The 16,395-nt window shown below is 31.0% G+C and overlaps 3 protein-coding genes across 3 annotated transcripts; 1 reads left to right on the top strand and 2 right to left on the bottom strand.

Annotated features, from left to right (window-relative positions):
• Positions 1-389: 389 nt before the first annotated feature.
• On the top strand, positions 390-2,997 carry LOC146530132 (transcriptional adapter 1-2-like). The gene is made up of 3 exons (XM_085200775.1): positions 390-913; positions 1,435-1,799; positions 2,359-2,997. Exons 1-3 carry the CDS (start codon positions 518-520, stop codon positions 2,507-2,509), a joined length of 912 nt encoding a protein of 303 aa, XP_085056901.1. The 5' UTR covers positions 390-517; the 3' UTR covers positions 2,510-2,997.
• A 398-nt stretch (positions 2,998-3,395) lies between these two features.
• On the bottom strand, positions 3,396-7,438 carry LOC146530133 (uncharacterized). Its single transcript, XM_085200774.1, has 5 exons — positions 7,282-7,438; positions 7,073-7,205; positions 6,351-6,653; positions 4,228-4,394; positions 3,396-3,829 (listed from the first exon to the last, which is right to left on the bottom strand). Exons 1-5 carry the CDS (start codon positions 7,349-7,351, stop codon positions 3,546-3,548), a joined length of 957 nt encoding a protein of 318 aa, XP_085056900.1. The 5' UTR covers positions 7,352-7,438; the 3' UTR covers positions 3,396-3,545.
• Positions 7,439-9,510: 2,072 nt separating this feature from the next.
• On the bottom strand, positions 9,511-16,117 carry Suv3 (Suv3 RNA helicase). The gene is made up of 15 exons (XM_085200772.1): positions 15,607-16,117; positions 15,075-15,195; positions 14,553-14,721; positions 14,266-14,452; positions 13,858-13,935; positions 13,616-13,707; positions 12,867-13,006; positions 12,341-12,475; positions 11,932-12,038; positions 11,447-11,640; positions 11,173-11,352; positions 10,937-11,085; positions 10,412-10,510; positions 9,849-9,981; positions 9,511-9,673 (listed from the first exon to the last, which is right to left on the bottom strand). Exons 1-15 carry the CDS (start codon positions 16,028-16,030, stop codon positions 9,575-9,577), a joined length of 2,307 nt encoding a protein of 768 aa, XP_085056898.1. The 5' UTR covers positions 16,031-16,117; the 3' UTR covers positions 9,511-9,574.
• Positions 16,118-16,395: the final 278 nt, after the last annotated feature.

The raw sequence follows: 16,395 nt of genomic DNA on the forward strand, positions 1-16,395 counted from the left end.
CCAACAGACGAACCCATTTAATGCTGCTGAAAATATATTTTGCCCCTGGCGTAATTTAAGCTCTCCACTCCACTGGTACTATTAGGCCATTTGTGACAAAGTCAATGCAATTAAAAGTAATTGAAAAATAGTAACGAATATTTTTCTTTTGAGAGTTGTTTTAATGATCTCTTCAAAACACATAACTTAAGCCATTAATTTTCTTTTGCAATCACTCAAAATTACTAATACAAATTGATTAAATATATTAACGCAAGATGCAGCGATATTTTCTTATAATATCTATGTTATCGGGGACTTGGCATCGATGTCAAAGCATCGATATTTTTCAAACATCGATGAGTATTGGCATTTGGTCATCCCTAAGCAACACTGCCTGGGTGCAATTATTATCTATGGTTCAATTCAATCAATAACAAATAATTGCAAATTATTGTGTGATTGTGTATATTTTCTCTATAAATTTTATAAATTATAAAGAAGGAAATATTGTAAATATAATAATATAATCTGAAAAATGTCTTGTGAGGCTTTAAGTATATCTCGTCGAAAATTAAATGACATTTTAGGAGATAAATCCACGAAATATTTCAACCACATGAAACAATGGTTTCGAATGAAACTTACCAAAGAAGAGTTCGATGCAGAAGCTAGAACCTTATTAAACCCTGATCAGGTTCGCTACCATAATGAATTTTTACTAGCTCTGTTAAATAAAGTTGAAGGATTGGCTGAAACATCAATAACTATTGCTCAAGAAAAAGCTAATTCACACAATAGAAATAGTCGAAGACATAAGAGAAATTCTCGAACATCTGAGAAATCTAACTTTGAGCCAGCTGATTTGATAGAATACCTACCACCTCATTCACCTCCAGGCGCTGGTAGTGACGGAGTTAAATATGCAACACAGGTAAAACTAATGCAATATAAACTAATAAAAATGTTATCCCTCAAGTGTTTTGAAAATAATATGTTTGACTCTAATGTTTATTAAACATTATTTTTTAGTTAATTTAACATATATTTTAACATATAAAATGAATGAAAAAAGTTTATGAAGAGTAAATTATGTCTAAAAGAGATATCTCCCAGTAATAACCATACAATTGTAAATTTCATTTAATAAGTGGTTAAATGATAGTTAACAATATTATATTACTTACTCTATTATATATTGCTTTCTTGTAAACTACCTTTACTGTTTATATGTTTACTCTCAAATGTCCACCTGTGACAAAGTACTCATTACAAAAACCCACTATTATCAAGATCTTATGATTATGAAAGTAGTCTGATTGTAACAGTATATTATATTATATTAATTTCAATACATGTTAAACAAATACATGTCAAATTTATAAATATAACTACACATATTATGAAGATACATATGAAAATGACATGATACATTGAAAATTATTATATTTACAGGAAGTATTCCTCCCAGACCATGCATTAGTTGTAGGAAGGTTTATGTTAGCAGCCTGGGAACTTGGTTTGGAAGGTGCTGATGATGATGCAGCAGATATAATTGTGGTTGCTGTACAAAACTTCCTTAAAAATATTATAAGTGCTGTTATAGCTCAAAGAAAAGGATACAAAACAAGGAATCAAAGATTTACATATGATATGGGAGCCGACATGCCTAATATGTGGCTAAGAAATACTAATAAATTATATGATCCTCAGAGTGATGGTAGAATTGATTTGGATGACAGTTCTGATGGACTTGGACCTAGATGTCCTCCAACAATAGATGAAGTTGAGCAATCTGCAGTATTTGAAATTGCCTGCAGGTTAGTTGAAAACATATATAAAAGGAAGTCTATGCAACTAATGCATAATTAAAATTGAAGGCCATTGTGGCTATGTGTAACAGCCTCTGCCCATACAGCAAAGCTCGTGGGACTAACTCCCATTCCCAGAGGAATTAATTATTTGTTTGCTTTTATAATTAATTTATTTATCATAGACAAAGTACAGCGCTTAGTTTTTACTGAAAGGGGCAGAAATGAAATGTTGTAACACTAGATTCTTTACTTCATTCTTAGATACTCGGTATATGCTAGATAAAATAATAATAAAATTTTAGTCATACAGTGGCTATCATGGAGCAGTGGCACAATGGTGTGACTAACGCAACGGCTGTGGGTTTGATCCCCACTCAAAGAAGTGAAATATTTATTTAAGTTTATTACTTTGCTCTGATGTTGAGGCAAAGTGAGGTGTTGAGTTCCACCACTCAAAATGCAATGCCTTCGGAATTCAACAGAAAGTGGAGAACTGAGTGTCTTAACACTAAGTCCCTCTGCCTACCCTTATTATTTATTTATCTTATGATTAATTTTATTTCAGTGCTCCAGATTCAAAATCAAATGATGACAAATTAACAATTGACGAGGTGTATAGCACCTTGCTGACACATAAAAATGTGATTGCTTGTCATTCAGTATATGCAGTGAACATGGAGAGACTAGCCATTATGTTAAACCATCCTAGCTATTAAGTATTTATTATACTTTTATGTAATATTAAAACTTATATTCCTAGTGGTATTAAATTTATGTATCAAATTGTGATTATTTATTTAATTAATGCTTTATTACACCAAGATGATACACTAGTAAATGTATAAAGCCATTATAATTTTTTTTCATGCTTATACCTTATCTTACTCTACATACTTCACTTCTTGGTCACATTAGAAACATTGCTTGTAGAATTAAAGAACTGAATGCTGTGCTTTGCCTTATCAGAGTAAAGAAATGAAAATAATTCATTCTCCTGTAAGGTGATCGGAGTCACAATAATTTTGTTTATAATCAGATATAGTCCTACTGTGCTATGATCTAAAATATATATAGCAAAATGTGACAATTATGTTTAAAATATTTGCATATGTATATTAATTTATACAGAAAACTTGATTTATTTGCCAATATTTTTATTATTTCTCATAGTTTGAATCTATTATTTAAAAATTAACTAAATAAAGGGTAATATATTTATAATATAAAGATATTAGAAAAATTAATTAATTTGTTTATTTCAAGTTGTAAAATATAGAAACACTTAGAATCAGTAGGTTAACACAATATCTACAGTATATATTAGGTATTCAGAGATGGCACAGTGACAATTGATTTTTTATTTTATTTTTAATAGAATATACTGTGAAATGTTTATATTTTTAAAATATATTCTTCTAATTGAATTTACAATAAATAATTATTTAATATATGTATTATCGATTATAGAGATTATAGATTCGAAACCATTCATACAATAATGAAAATGGAATCTAAATGAAAATGGTAACTAGAATCACCATACTAACATACTTATAAAAAATATTATAATACAATAGTAAATTTAGAAGGTAACAAGTTTTGAAGAGAGATAATAGAAAGATACAGATGAACTCATAATAAGAAAAATAGAACTTAGATACTAAAACTAAAATTATGAACATAAAAATACATCAATTGTATAATCTAATTACTTAGTATTTACATTTATTAATAGAATAATTGTTTATAACGTTACGGACTTTGGGGACGAGACATTAACGGAGATGAACCTGGTTCTCCAGGATCTGATGGTGACTGAACCACCAATACTGGTATACTTCGACCTTGTCTCGGACTTCCTGATCTTGGCTGTGGACCCAAGTCTTGGACCTCAATTGTTTCTGGCTCAGGTGGCGCTCCACGTAACAGCCTGCGCTTCTTCCACGCAATATACCCTAACGATCCTAACGCTACAGCGATTAGTATAGCTCCAAACGTTACTCCAGTTGTTGATGCTGTAGTCATCGAGTACATACCTGCAAATATTAGGGACAAAGTTCATCTAAAGCAACAAATGGAATATTTTTTCCTGGCTTTAGTGACGAGGAAAAGCGAGTTGAAGTTGAAGTAAGAAATAGAAGTGTCTCGATAGGGAACAGTGTGTATTAACACTGGGTTCTATCTAGCAAAAAAATCAGGTTCGTTATTTATCAATATTAAATATCTTTCTTCACGCGTCCTCCGAGTGATATTTGATAGTTAAATCTTATAGCTAAATTATTTCATATTTTAATTCACGTCACCTATATTATGAGACTTATTATGTTTATGTTGTGTGTTTCTTATTTACATTTTTTCTCATTTCGACTTTATGCAAATGAAATGGGTCGTGAAATATATAAATATTATCAGCGTAACAAAATAAATGTAAAACCTTCGACCTCCAGCTTGATAACGTCGATATGTTCCTTTCCATCATCAAGGCCGACTCCACAGGTCCAAATTCCTACATCTTCATATTTTACTTTGGTGATAGTTACCGCGCAGTCACCTCGGTCAAGGCTCGAATTCGAAGGATAATAATATTTTGAAAGAATTGGTCTGAAAATTCATAGATTACTTAAGTAATTGTAAAAAATTTCTGTTTCTTATTGTAGTGCCTAAAGTACACTAAGTATACTGTAGTACCTACTAAAAAAATGTGCCAAAAATCTATTTCAAAAGTTGTCGAACTCTTAACGTAATATATATTCTAGAATATAATGAATACCGTCATGGTGAATTCTTTACAGAGGCCATTTCCCCGAGCCTTTATACAACTGATATGGCGTTAGCTACAATACAGCTTATAGACATTGTTATTTATATGTTATGGTCTATACAAAATCTAAAAATAAACGTCGACGACAACGACATGGAGAATGGTTCGTAATAAAAATATGTTTTGCTTTAATTGCCTTAAGACCTTAGTATTACCTAATATTCAAAGGTTCATATAATAATATATCTACTTAATGTAAATAAAAATAGTTAATAAATATACTGTATCTACATATTAATTATATTGTATTAAGTAATTGAAATATCATTTTCTCAGAAAATGCAATAAATAATCATAAAATTGTACTAGTAAAATTAGAATAAAAGATGTTTTACGCTATGATAGCTAAAGTTCGTACTAAAATACTATCTAGAACAGGGTTTCTTAAACTATGAGTCGCGACCCCAAAAGGGGTCGCGTAGCAAAATTCTGGGGTCGCGAGAGATTTTAATGTCAAATATTTATATATAATAAATAAAATTTTGTAATTTTTTGTGCAATTTTTAATTTTAGATTTTTGTATGTTTCAAAACGAATTCTAAAACTATATATTTTCATATGTATTTGTATATTGTTACCTAATAAATAAATCATCAAAAAATATTAATTTATTTTTCTTTTATATTTGTATAAAGTTCGTCGTTAAGAAACTCGCAATCATAAATGGGGTCGTGAATGACAAAAGTTTAAGAAGCCCTGATCTAGACTCATTATATGCAAGTACTTACTTATTCCATCTTGCTCCCGATAAAACGTCAACAAATATAAATTATAGGTACAATGTTATAATCAGCTAAGATATTTTGTATTCTTATCGTAGCACTTAAATAAACCGGTGCATTACTATTATGTTAAAATTATTTTCTTTTATGTCTCTATCGTTATGCGAGACAAATGGAGAAGGTCAACTGATATTAGGAATTGTATGTTTGGCCACCGTGGCATTGATCTTCTATACTGTAACCTGTAGGTTTACTGTGTGTAAAAAAGATAGCCACAATTGTGCTATTCTCAATAGTATTCTAAATTTATTTAAATTATCCAGCATTGTTGAAATCCTAGCCAAGTAGTAAGAAAAGTTTTTGGATGATTAAGGTCTGTATTGATAAACCGATGTCATGTCTAAGATCGATCTTGAAATGTCATTTTCATTTATAAAATACTAGTGGACCCGAAAGCGGCTACGCCCGCTTGAACTATACGAATATTTATTAAATATATTTATGAAATTATTTTCAGTTTTCAACAGAGAGATGCGTTAAGCAAGCTCATTTGAGTGACGTTTTCTAACAACAAATTTTGCAAATCGTTGCTTAGCAACGACGGTTGTTATTAATATGGCGGAATAAATTGCATGTCAAATTAATAAATATTTTAATATATTGGTTTATATCGAAAATATTACAAATATGAGAAAAAAAAGTATCCTATGTTCATCCCGAGACCCTCAAGTATCTCTATATGAGTATTTTATTACAATTAAATTAGCGGTTTGGCCCTGATTGCGTAAAAGACAGACAGACAGACAGACAGAGTTACTTTCGAATTTATAATATAGGTATGGATACTTATACTATGAATGAAAACGACATCTCTAGATCAATTTCAAACGTTAGAGCGATACCTATATAAATACGGGCTCAAGTTATATAAGCAAAGATTACTTAGATATTAGTAAAAATACCACTGTTGATTATTTTATTTGTATAAATTAAGTAATATATATTTTTACTCACTCATCAGCAGTAACAGACGAATCGATGTTAAAAGATTTTCCGTTGGGTGGTTCAAAACGGCAATAGCTCAACGGCATCAACCCTTTAGTCGTCGCACAGGACAGAGTAATAGGCTTACTTAATTTGGCAGTCACATTTGGGACTATAGCTGCTACCTCATTGACTATTCGAACTTGTATTTTCTTTATAGTTTCTAGCCGTATTGTTTTTCTTCCTATATGACAACCCCATTCGCCGCTGTCCGCTTTCGTTGCTTTAATCTTTTGTACACACTTGCCGTCGTTTACTGCACGATCTGTAAATCTTAATATTTCGTTTTTTATTAATATACATATAGTGTGGCGCAGGGGCACAAGCGTGAATGTAAACGCGACAAATTGTGGGTTCGATTCCCGCTCGAGAAATTGAAATAATTAGGTACTATTCACATCTTAGCTCTGATTAGATTCCAACACTCAACACACAATGCCTCCAGGATTCGCGAAAAATGTAAAGCGGAGTGTCTTAACATTAGGTTCCCTCTGCCTACTCGTACCCTGCTACATGCTGTATACAGGGTATTTATATCAGTGGTGATTAAAGAATTAAGTATGTTAACAAATAAGAAATCATCGTTCATGTTTAACGATCACAAAACAGGTTTTACATATTTAATTTTTAAGTTGTCATTTTTAAGTTTCTGAATAACGTTAAAACTGTAGTAAAAAATTAAAAAAACTTACGAAAATCGTTTCCCACTAGGATGAACAAAACCACAATATGTCATAGGAAAATCTGATTTACACTGTATATTAATGTTCTCATTTTCGGATGCCAATATTGTTTCTTTGCCATCGATATCGAAAATTCTAAACGCTGAAACCAACCCACCATTTAACACCACCACTCTACACAACCAGTAGAGCACAATAAATTAAATTAAAAACCTTACCACCAATTCTCACGATAAATCCGTTATATATTAAAATAACTACGAGTAAGCACCGACTAGGATTTAACATTGTGTCAGTCTTAGTAACTCTACTGAGTACTACCCTCCACGCTTCGTAATTTTAAGTGATAAATGCTTACTACTCGCATGTCAATAGGTCGTTATATTACAGCTTTAAGATAATATGATTAACATTATCATATATTTAATATGTTTATGTTATTTTATTATTTATTGATTGGCTATATCTATATAACAGTATGAAAGAAATAGATAATTATAGGTAAGTAGATTGTCTAATAAATTTATATAATAAAAAATATATTTTAAACATATTATTTTCAAATTTATGTAAAGAAGATATCATTTTCAAAAAGTAGTTTTTATGTTTTAATTAATAATGTTTCTGTACGATTTTCCTACATTTAGGTAACTGTTTATAAAAAATTATACCTACTTGTAAAAAGGAAAGAAAATCACTTCGATTATTCTAAACTATAACTAACTTATTCGAAACTATACCTAATTTTTTTATTTCTGGTGAACTGTAGTTTATTACTACTTTACTTTCTTAAAAATTTTCTACACGACTGTACTAATTATCTCCGGGCTACGCCTAATTTGTTACATTTTCAAACGATGATAGTAAGGTATGCATAAATTATAAGAACATATTTTACCAATTATTCTGATAATAGTGTTAAGACACTCCTTTCCGCCCAACCGGCTGTCATGGCGCAGCGGCTGTGCTTGTGTTGATTGTAAATGCTGCGGTTATTGGTTCGATTCCTACTGGAGGTATTAATTATTTAGACTTTTTGCTTTACTAACAAGACTCAACTTGCATTGTCTCGAAAATAACAAATATATTATTCAAATATCTATGTATAAGTCCTATTATTTTCGTGCCTATAATCATATTCTCAAATGAGATAAAAATTAATAACGTGAGACGACATAGATTTATTTGAAGGTTGTGGTAACGTCGGTCGTTAATTGTAAGAAATAAAATAACTTAGAATGTAACGTGAAACATTGTTTCTAGTTAAAATGTTACTATGTGATTATACTGTTATCTACTACATTAGACTTTATTAAAAAAATCAAAAGTACTATCGTCTGTGTAAGTTGTTGATAAAAGGTAAAAAGAAATAACACAAGGCAATTTTTTTTTTTGGGTTCCGTACGTCATAAGAAAAAAACGGAACCTTCATAGGATTACAATGTTGTCCGTCTGTTAGGACAATTTATCTCAAGACCGCTTGGAGGTATCAAGCTAAATTTAAATAACCAGATCCACGATCCTTTGAAGAACATAAAAAAATAAACTTTTAAATCAACACAATCAAAAGAAACGAGTGTTTACGAATAGTTTTGCTGCATTTTAAATATTTTAAAATCAGGTTGTGGGTTCGATTCCCATCCGAGGAATCCCTTCCTCACTCTGGTACTGGGGCTAAACGCAGCATTGACTTCCGCAACTCAGTAGGCAATGCTTTCAAAATTTGGCAGAAAGTTATAGGAATGGAAGTGAATGAATGAACGGAGTGTCTTTACACTAAGTTCCCAGGTTTTGTCTGCTACCCTGCTATGTGCGAGATACAGCATAAAGCTAAAGAACGTTGAAAAAAATTATGGTTAGGCAATGCTGTCTATTTATCTTTTCTAATTAATGAATTAGTCAACTGATAAGGAGGTCAAATAAGGGGCCATGTTTGATAAATATATGTGATTTATAATCCAGTTATGTTTAGTATTTATCTATATTAATTTGTTTTTCAACATATAATTTACAAAATATTATATTATTGTATTACACAGTTTTAAAATAATATATTAAATTTTGGTTTGCCTTGCAATATTTTAAGTAGTTATATAATTGTGATGAAGTTATCATTTATTTTTGAATATTCGTTTACTTAGAATAAAAAAATCCCATTTAGTTATATGTTATTCAATTCCATTAAGTAAATGTTCCACATTTCTTGAGGCCGTCGTGGCACAGCCTCTAACTGTAAGCGTGACGATTGTGAATTCGATTCCCACTCGGGGGAATGAAGAACTTTTAATTTCTCGTTTAGGTAACAAGGCGAAGCGCGGCGTTAAATTACATCACTCAATCAAAAATCTCTCGAAACTTGGGCGTAAGAAATGAGGGAAGGGAAATGAGTGTCTATGCGTTAGGTTTCCTATATTATGTTTCTTTCTTTTCAACAACAAAACAAGATATCTATTCACATAACACTTTATTACACATTCATTCAATTTCATACTATACTATTTACATGTAACACTATTTTCTTCTATTGCGACCTGTTTTAATGCGTCTCTCCGTTTTATCTGCGGTCAATTCTTGTTGCAGCTTTTTTAACATTTGTGGAGTTATCAGACCCTGAAATGTAAATAATTAGTTATTTATTTCATTATATTTGTGTTTTGTGTGTTATTATTTCCAGCGTTAAGTTTCGACACTAAGTTCGTTTTGCTTAACTTGCTATGCGGGGAAAAGCATGAAGCTGTTTTTTAATAATCAATAAAATATTATATACGATTTACACTTTACTTACTCTAGCAACAAGCATTTCTGACAATTTCCCTTTCTCCTCTGTTGAAGAGGATCCTCTTGTATTTTTTTTGCCACGCACCGCATCATCCTCCTCGTTCTGACTACGAAATACTTGTTCGGAATTTCTTAATAATCTAAAACAAAAAAAAAACAATATTATAACCAGAAAAGACTTTGATTTAAAATATATCAAAATTGTGAGCATCAAAGATGTTATTACATAATATTTGTTATTTTATGCATAACATAGATTTTTAATTACTGATAGTTGTAACAGATAATATACATTTTTTACAGAAAGAAAAGCAAACACGCCGAAGAACCTGATGTTAAGTGGATGCACTCAACATCTTAGGGGATTGCGGATGCATTGTCGACTTTGACGATATTTAGAGACATATACAAGGTGGTTGGTGTTTAAATTAATTAATGTATAAAGTTTTATCAGATGTTTAGGTTTACATTTATTAATCCTCCAGTTAATAAACAATTGTTTGAGTTAGGGCGGAAAGTGTAGATTGAAGTGTTTCTCTGTTTAACGCCTGAAAGTGGTTTTTTTTTTACCTTGTTATTTGAAATATTCCTTGTTGTATGATAGCATCCAGTTCAGACTCCATTTCACGTACTAACTTCACATCGGGGAACATATCCGGAAATCTATAACTATAGCATAAAAAATAAGGAACATTATTTAAAGTAGTCAAGAAATTACGGTATAATGATATTTTTCTTTTAAATCATTATTTATAATCCTTAAATATTTAACTCTATACTTAAGGGGCCATTAATTAATAACGTGACACCTGTATACCATTTTTAAGAATATTCACTTAAACCAGAGACATATTTAATATAGGTCACTGAGTACATTACACTAAGTAAATAATAATAATATGCTGCATATCCTGCAAATAGCAGGATAGGCAAAGGTAAACTAGTGTTAAGACACACCTTTCTCCACTTTCTACCCAATTTTCAAAATGTTGTGCATGGAGGTAGAGAGAGAAAATGAAAATACTTAGTTCCACCACATCCACTATTCACAGTCAGACGTTGTGCCACGACAGTTGTAACCATTAATTTTCTTACCTCAACCACAAATAAAGTTCTAGAACATCAAAAACAGATTCCAAATGAACTAAGTCCATAATAGTTTTAGGCGACGGCATCGGCCAGTCCACCGCGTTGCTCATCCAATTGCGTGTAATCGGCTCGTTCCGGCTGTATTGACGGACCATCTAAGAGAAAGAAAGAAAATATATTATTAAATTATAGTTCCGTCTAAAAAACCATTTAACACATATCGTAACGAAAAAACTAATTACTTTCAAAAATGTAGCACACACAAAAGGCAGTTTATTATTAATCGGTGCACAACAGAACACGTATCGCGCCCGTAACGGTAACGGAACATGCTGTATCATCTCTGCTAAGAACTTGAAACCTTCTGTGTTACACATGAAGTAGAGGGAATCGTCGACTGTGCATAAGTGGACGAATATATCCTGAAAATTAATTAAGTTTAATTTAGTAATAAAAATGAAGGGCATTAATCATAGATTGAAGAGTACATAAAAATATAATTAATCTACTACCTACCATAAGACTACTAAGGCTGGCATGGGGCAGGTGGTAAGCATAAAGTTCCATCTGCTCAGCAGTTGGATGTAATCCAGCTTGAGTCACCGGATCCGGGGATTGCGAGAGGAGGGTCTTGAGGGTTGCCAGATCTTCAGGTTTGAAGGTGGTCACATAACCAGTCTCCCATGCACTACCGTAGCGGCCGGCTCGACCTGGAAATTTAACAAAACTAATACTACACAGATCACTCCGATATTTCTGTTGGCCACTTTCCGCCGAATTCTAGAGAATTCATTGCGTATTATTGGCGGAACTCAACGCCGCGTTTTTCTTCGTTACTTGAGCGAGGAATTAGTAGTATTGACGAAACGATATGACATCCGAAAAACAAAATTAAGAGCCAAAGAGAACTCAGTATGCTAATTCCTAAATGTCATAACAATATTTCCAAATCAAAACAAAAGAAAGAAATGCCCTGTATGGGCATAATAAAAAAACACTACCTGCAATTTGTAACGCTTGGGATATGCTAATAACATCCATTTCTTTGTCCCCATCTTCGTTTACCACTGGTTTTATAAGTGAATAAAATATAATTCTCCTTATGCTCCTGAAATAACACAATTAATTTGATTGAATGAAATTGAGTTAATTAGCTTGAATCTTCATTTTGTTTATTATTTAGGTAGGTAGTCAAAGAGTCAAAATATTGCGTTCTTCTGCGGAATTTGATACATTGCGTGTTGAGACGGAACATAACGCCGTGCTTTGTCTTACTAACGCACGAAAATTAAAATTCAATCAATATAGAAGAAATTGATACTAATTTATCTCTGACCTCTGTATACCTCACAAATTTGCAAAATATGTAAACACAAAAATATATTAACATAAATAAACAAATCAACTTACAAATTAATACCTAAGCCTATAGCATCAGTAGCGACCATTACTTTACAAGAACTTTCCGGATCGTTAAACTTATTTGCTTGTGCTAATTTTGTGCCCGGCGGTAAACTACCATATATGACAGCTACTTCGTGTCCCCTGGAAATATTAAACATATTGTTTATTCTTGTAGTAAATTAAAAATACCTTTTAGACTGTTCAACTTGTGACTTTTATGACATTGTAAATGGTCACTAAAAATATTATTACAAAATATATATATATATTTTTTTTGTATATTTTATTGATATGGAATCAAGTGTATTTCTAATCAATTGAATTGGCTTTAATTTCAAATCTTCATGTTGTTTTTATCACCCAATGTTTAGGAACACCCAATTATACATTTTTTGTCCATTGTAGACTAGTGTTTGTGCCTACCACCCAAATATCAAAAAAAAATCAAAATACAAGATAGAATTAGATATTACAATTACATATATCTAGGTATCTAAATTAACATATTGGATACCTGCCTCAAGGGACTGACCTCTGTTCGATCGCTCGACTTACACTGTAAATGTCGTTCTTATTGAAACACACTATACAGTCGCCGGCTTGCACGTTGTCTAGAGAACCCAACGCTGAATCTTCCACTTTTAACTCTGTTAACCTTTTATATGAACGCACCTGTAATAATAAGTAAATGTTATTGAGAATCATATTTATGTTCTATGAGATTTTACTTTGGATTTTACATCTGGTATTCAATCAACATTCGTTCTGCAGGAGCGAGCTATTCTTGCAATTTATAGCTTAAGCCCTAAAGACTCCTTAAGGGAAAAGTTTATAGAAATTTATATATAGACAGTTGCATCTCAATATATTTTTGAAAATGTTATGTACGTTAAGAAAAACATAAATGATTTTACTAAAATTCGTGCCTATATAATATTAATACAAGAAATAGGCTTAAACTTAGCGCATCTGTAACACGATTGCATCGAATCCGTAATTCTTATATGGGACAATGTGTACGCTTTTAGAATAGGATCTCAGAAAAAGTGAGAGAATTTTCTATATCGCAGTTTTAAAAATTGAATAAAGACGTTTGTGTGTTTTAACATGCAAACGTCTTTTCACAAATTACCAAATTAATGCTTTTATAAATGATAACCAGCCTTGGCAATATTTCATTGCCACTCTCACTCGCTGAAATACGAAACGATAATAATAACTTACTTACAAGAAAAATATTTAATATGAATTAATTATGATTTAAGTCAATGTTCCACTTACCTCCATTTCTTCCCCAGTAGTATTACAAATTTCTTCAACAAGACCTATAGCACCGGCTTCTCCACATAAATGTATTTCATCTGCTTGTAAACCTAAAGATAGGTAATTATTCCTTTAAATTACGTAATAGGACGTATGGGCAAAATATGTCAAGAAAAAATCTATTTAATTATAAGTCGAACTGATAAAAGCAACTTTAAAAACTAGAAATTTAATATGTCACATATGAAAATAATACATACCTAATACTGCTCTCGTCCATGCCCAGCCTCGTCCTCTGTCACCAATCATTTGAATTTCATCAATAATTGCAACTTCATCTGTAACCAATTTGTTTTCAGTTTTAAAATATAACTTATAATTCCTTAGCAAATTAACATCATCAATAAGTCGGTATAAAAATCGCAATTTATTATTTATTTAAAATTTGTGAAATTCTGAATGAATTCCAAATATGAAAAAAAAAACTAAATTTAATAATAAGCATATTTTTAAATATCTATTAAACAGCATGTACGGCCGTCGTGTTGTTTCGTTATTTTCATTAGTTTTTTTTTCTCATAGAAATATTTATAATCTTTAAGATTAAAAAACAGAAACAAAAATTTGTAGCAGGTCAAACTAGGTAAAAAAAAATATCATACACTTACAACTATCATTCAAAGATGTCATTTCAACAGTACACGCAACATGTTTAGAAGGAGTCAACTCTGGTTCATCGAGTAACAATATAGTATCACTCTTAGGTTTCTCTTCAACTTCTTCAGGATCAACTAAGGTATTGTAATGAGATGCATGCCTTCTTTCTTCACCTGTGATAAGATCACATGATGTACCCTAAAATTTATCAACAAATATAAACTAAGAATACACCAATAATTCAGTACTAAGAAAAGGTTTTTGCATTATGTGGAATATTAATATGAATATTATTCACCTTACTATTAGATTTATGATATATTTCAGTAGCTAACAACTTTAAAGGCCCACAATATACACCAGATTTTGCCGTTAAGAATTTTTCCATGGCATGATAAGTTTTCCCAGAATTTGTTGGGCCAGCATGGAATATTATTTTTCTATTTAAATTACGAGCTTCAGGATACCTAAAATTAGAAATCATTATAAGAAATATTATAATTTTATTCCACTTCTAATAAACAACACTATAAGATAATTAATAAAGCTTTACTTTATAAAATTATTTTTTCAATTTATAAATTCTGTGGAATTGTAATCAATAAAACCTTATAGCAGCAATAATCTAAGCCTGAATTTGAAAGAGGTGAAAAAAGAATAGAATGCAAAATCAAAAACACATTAGAACAAGTGAATGATTTCATGCATATTGCATGCAAAGTTGATGATAGTAGAAGAGATTTGGTGTTTTATCTGATAATCTTCTTGAATATTGCATGAAGCTAAAAAAAGAAGTAAATTCAAAATTTAGCTTGCTTACCAACTAGCAGGTGTTCTTAAGTCTGAAATTTTCTTAAGATCATCTAAACAGTCAAGATGTGGAAATGCTAATCTAGCATGTCTAAGGAAATATGGAAATAGATCATCTACATGACCCGCTCCTGTTAAAGGAGAACAAATATAGACATTTTGATACATTATATAGCACAGTCATGGTGCAGGGGCACAAGTGTGTGACTGTAAGCACAACAGGTTGTTGAGTTCCTTTCCCACTCGAGAAAATGAAATATTTAATAATTTCATTTCTTTGCTGATGTTGAGGAGCACAGCATTAAGTGTCACCACTAATAATATTATCAATATGCAATTTCAACAGCAGAAAATATAGAGCAGAGTGTCTTAACACTTGGCTCTCTCTGCCTACCCTGCTACTATCCCACATGATACAATGTAAAGCTGAGAAGATATAAAGGGTATTATAGTAAAATTATATTTCATAAGATTTAATTCAATTCATTCTGTTTATAATTAGATATAGCGTGAAGTTAAGTTACAATTTTTCATATACATACCAACTAAAATATCACTTATTATTATATGTAAATCTGGAGGTAAATCATGTTCTAAGCAATGTCTACGAAATGATAAAAAAGCCTGATGCAACAGCTGATCGTCTAGACCATTATTGGATGCCAAAACTCTAATCTCTGGCTTTTGGTAGAATTTGTTCAATATTTTTAACAAATCCTGCTTCTTAAGGCGTCCAGTAAGCTCTTCTCCTATATTTATGTCATCAGGATTAGGTTTAACTGGCACTGGTATAAAAAGAGCTGAAGGATTACTTTTATCATTTTTCTTAGTTCTCTTGAAAACATAACCTATATTTCCCACTTTTCCTTTCTGAGAATTAAGTACACTGACGGCGAACGGTGAAATGCATGGCTGTAATCTATCTAAGGAGTAAACTGTCCATATCCGCGAAAAACCTTTGTACATTTTGTAAAAACAATAAAAATTGACTAAAATTTTTTAACTATGTTCTGTCACATTTCTACAAAATATTGTTTAGCAATGTTACCCTTATCAGTAACACAAACAAAGTTTCATATAAAAAAATATAAATAAAAATATCAATATAAAAAAATCATTTCCATAATGTTTGCCTACCGTAGTTTATATTAAGAATACAGTTAATTTTTATTTTGTGCTTAATATAAACATAATATAGGTAGCATAATTTAAAAACAATGAATTCATTCTGGAAATATAATTATAAGTACATTTTATGTAATGAAGAAGAAAAAAATATATTAAATAAGCCATGGGTTCGCACTTGTTCTTAGAATTTTTCAAGATATTTT

This window comes from Heliconius melpomene, chromosome 17 (genome assembly GCF_056956725.1).
Source record: "Heliconius melpomene rosina isolate 202511_hmr_F chromosome 17, ASM5695672v1, whole genome shotgun sequence".
Classification (NCBI taxonomy): Eukaryota; Metazoa; Arthropoda; class Insecta; order Lepidoptera; family Nymphalidae; genus Heliconius; species Heliconius melpomene.

Excerpts from the sequence above, each read along its gene's own strand:
- LOC146530133 (XM_085200774.1), bottom strand. The coding sequence starts at position 7,351 with ATGTTAAATCCTAGTCGGTGCTTACTCGTAGTTATTTTAATATATAAC. Across the intron at positions 6,654-7,072 it reads CCTAGTGGGAAACGATTTTC|ATTTACAGATCGTGCAGTAA; the intron begins GTAAGTTTTTTT and ends CGAAATATTAAG. Across the intron at positions 3,830-4,227 it reads TATCAAGCTGGAGGTCGAAG|GTATGTACTCGATGACTACA; the intron begins GTTTTACATTTA and ends TAATATTTGCAG.
- LOC146530132 (XM_085200775.1), top strand. The coding sequence starts at position 518 with ATGTCTTGTGAGGCTTTAAGTATATCTCGTCGAAAATTAAATGACATT. Across the intron at positions 914-1,434 it reads GAGTTAAATATGCAACACAG|GAAGTATTCCTCCCAGACCA; the intron begins GTAAAACTAATG and ends TTATATTTACAG. Across the intron at positions 1,800-2,358 it reads GTATTTGAAATTGCCTGCAG|TGCTCCAGATTCAAAATCAA; the intron begins GTTAGTTGAAAA and ends ATTTTATTTCAG.
- Suv3 (XM_085200772.1), bottom strand. The coding sequence starts at position 16,030 with ATGTACAAAGGTTTTTCGCGGATATGGACAGTTTACTCCTTAGATAGA. Across the intron at positions 15,196-15,606 it reads AATAAGTGATATTTTAGTTG|GAGCGGGTCATGTAGATGAT; the intron begins GTATGTATATGA and ends CTCCTTTAACAG. Across the intron at positions 12,039-12,340 it reads ATAGGCTTAGGTATTAATTT|GAGCATAAGGAGAATTATAT; the intron begins GTAAGTTGATTT and ends GTGTTATTTCAG.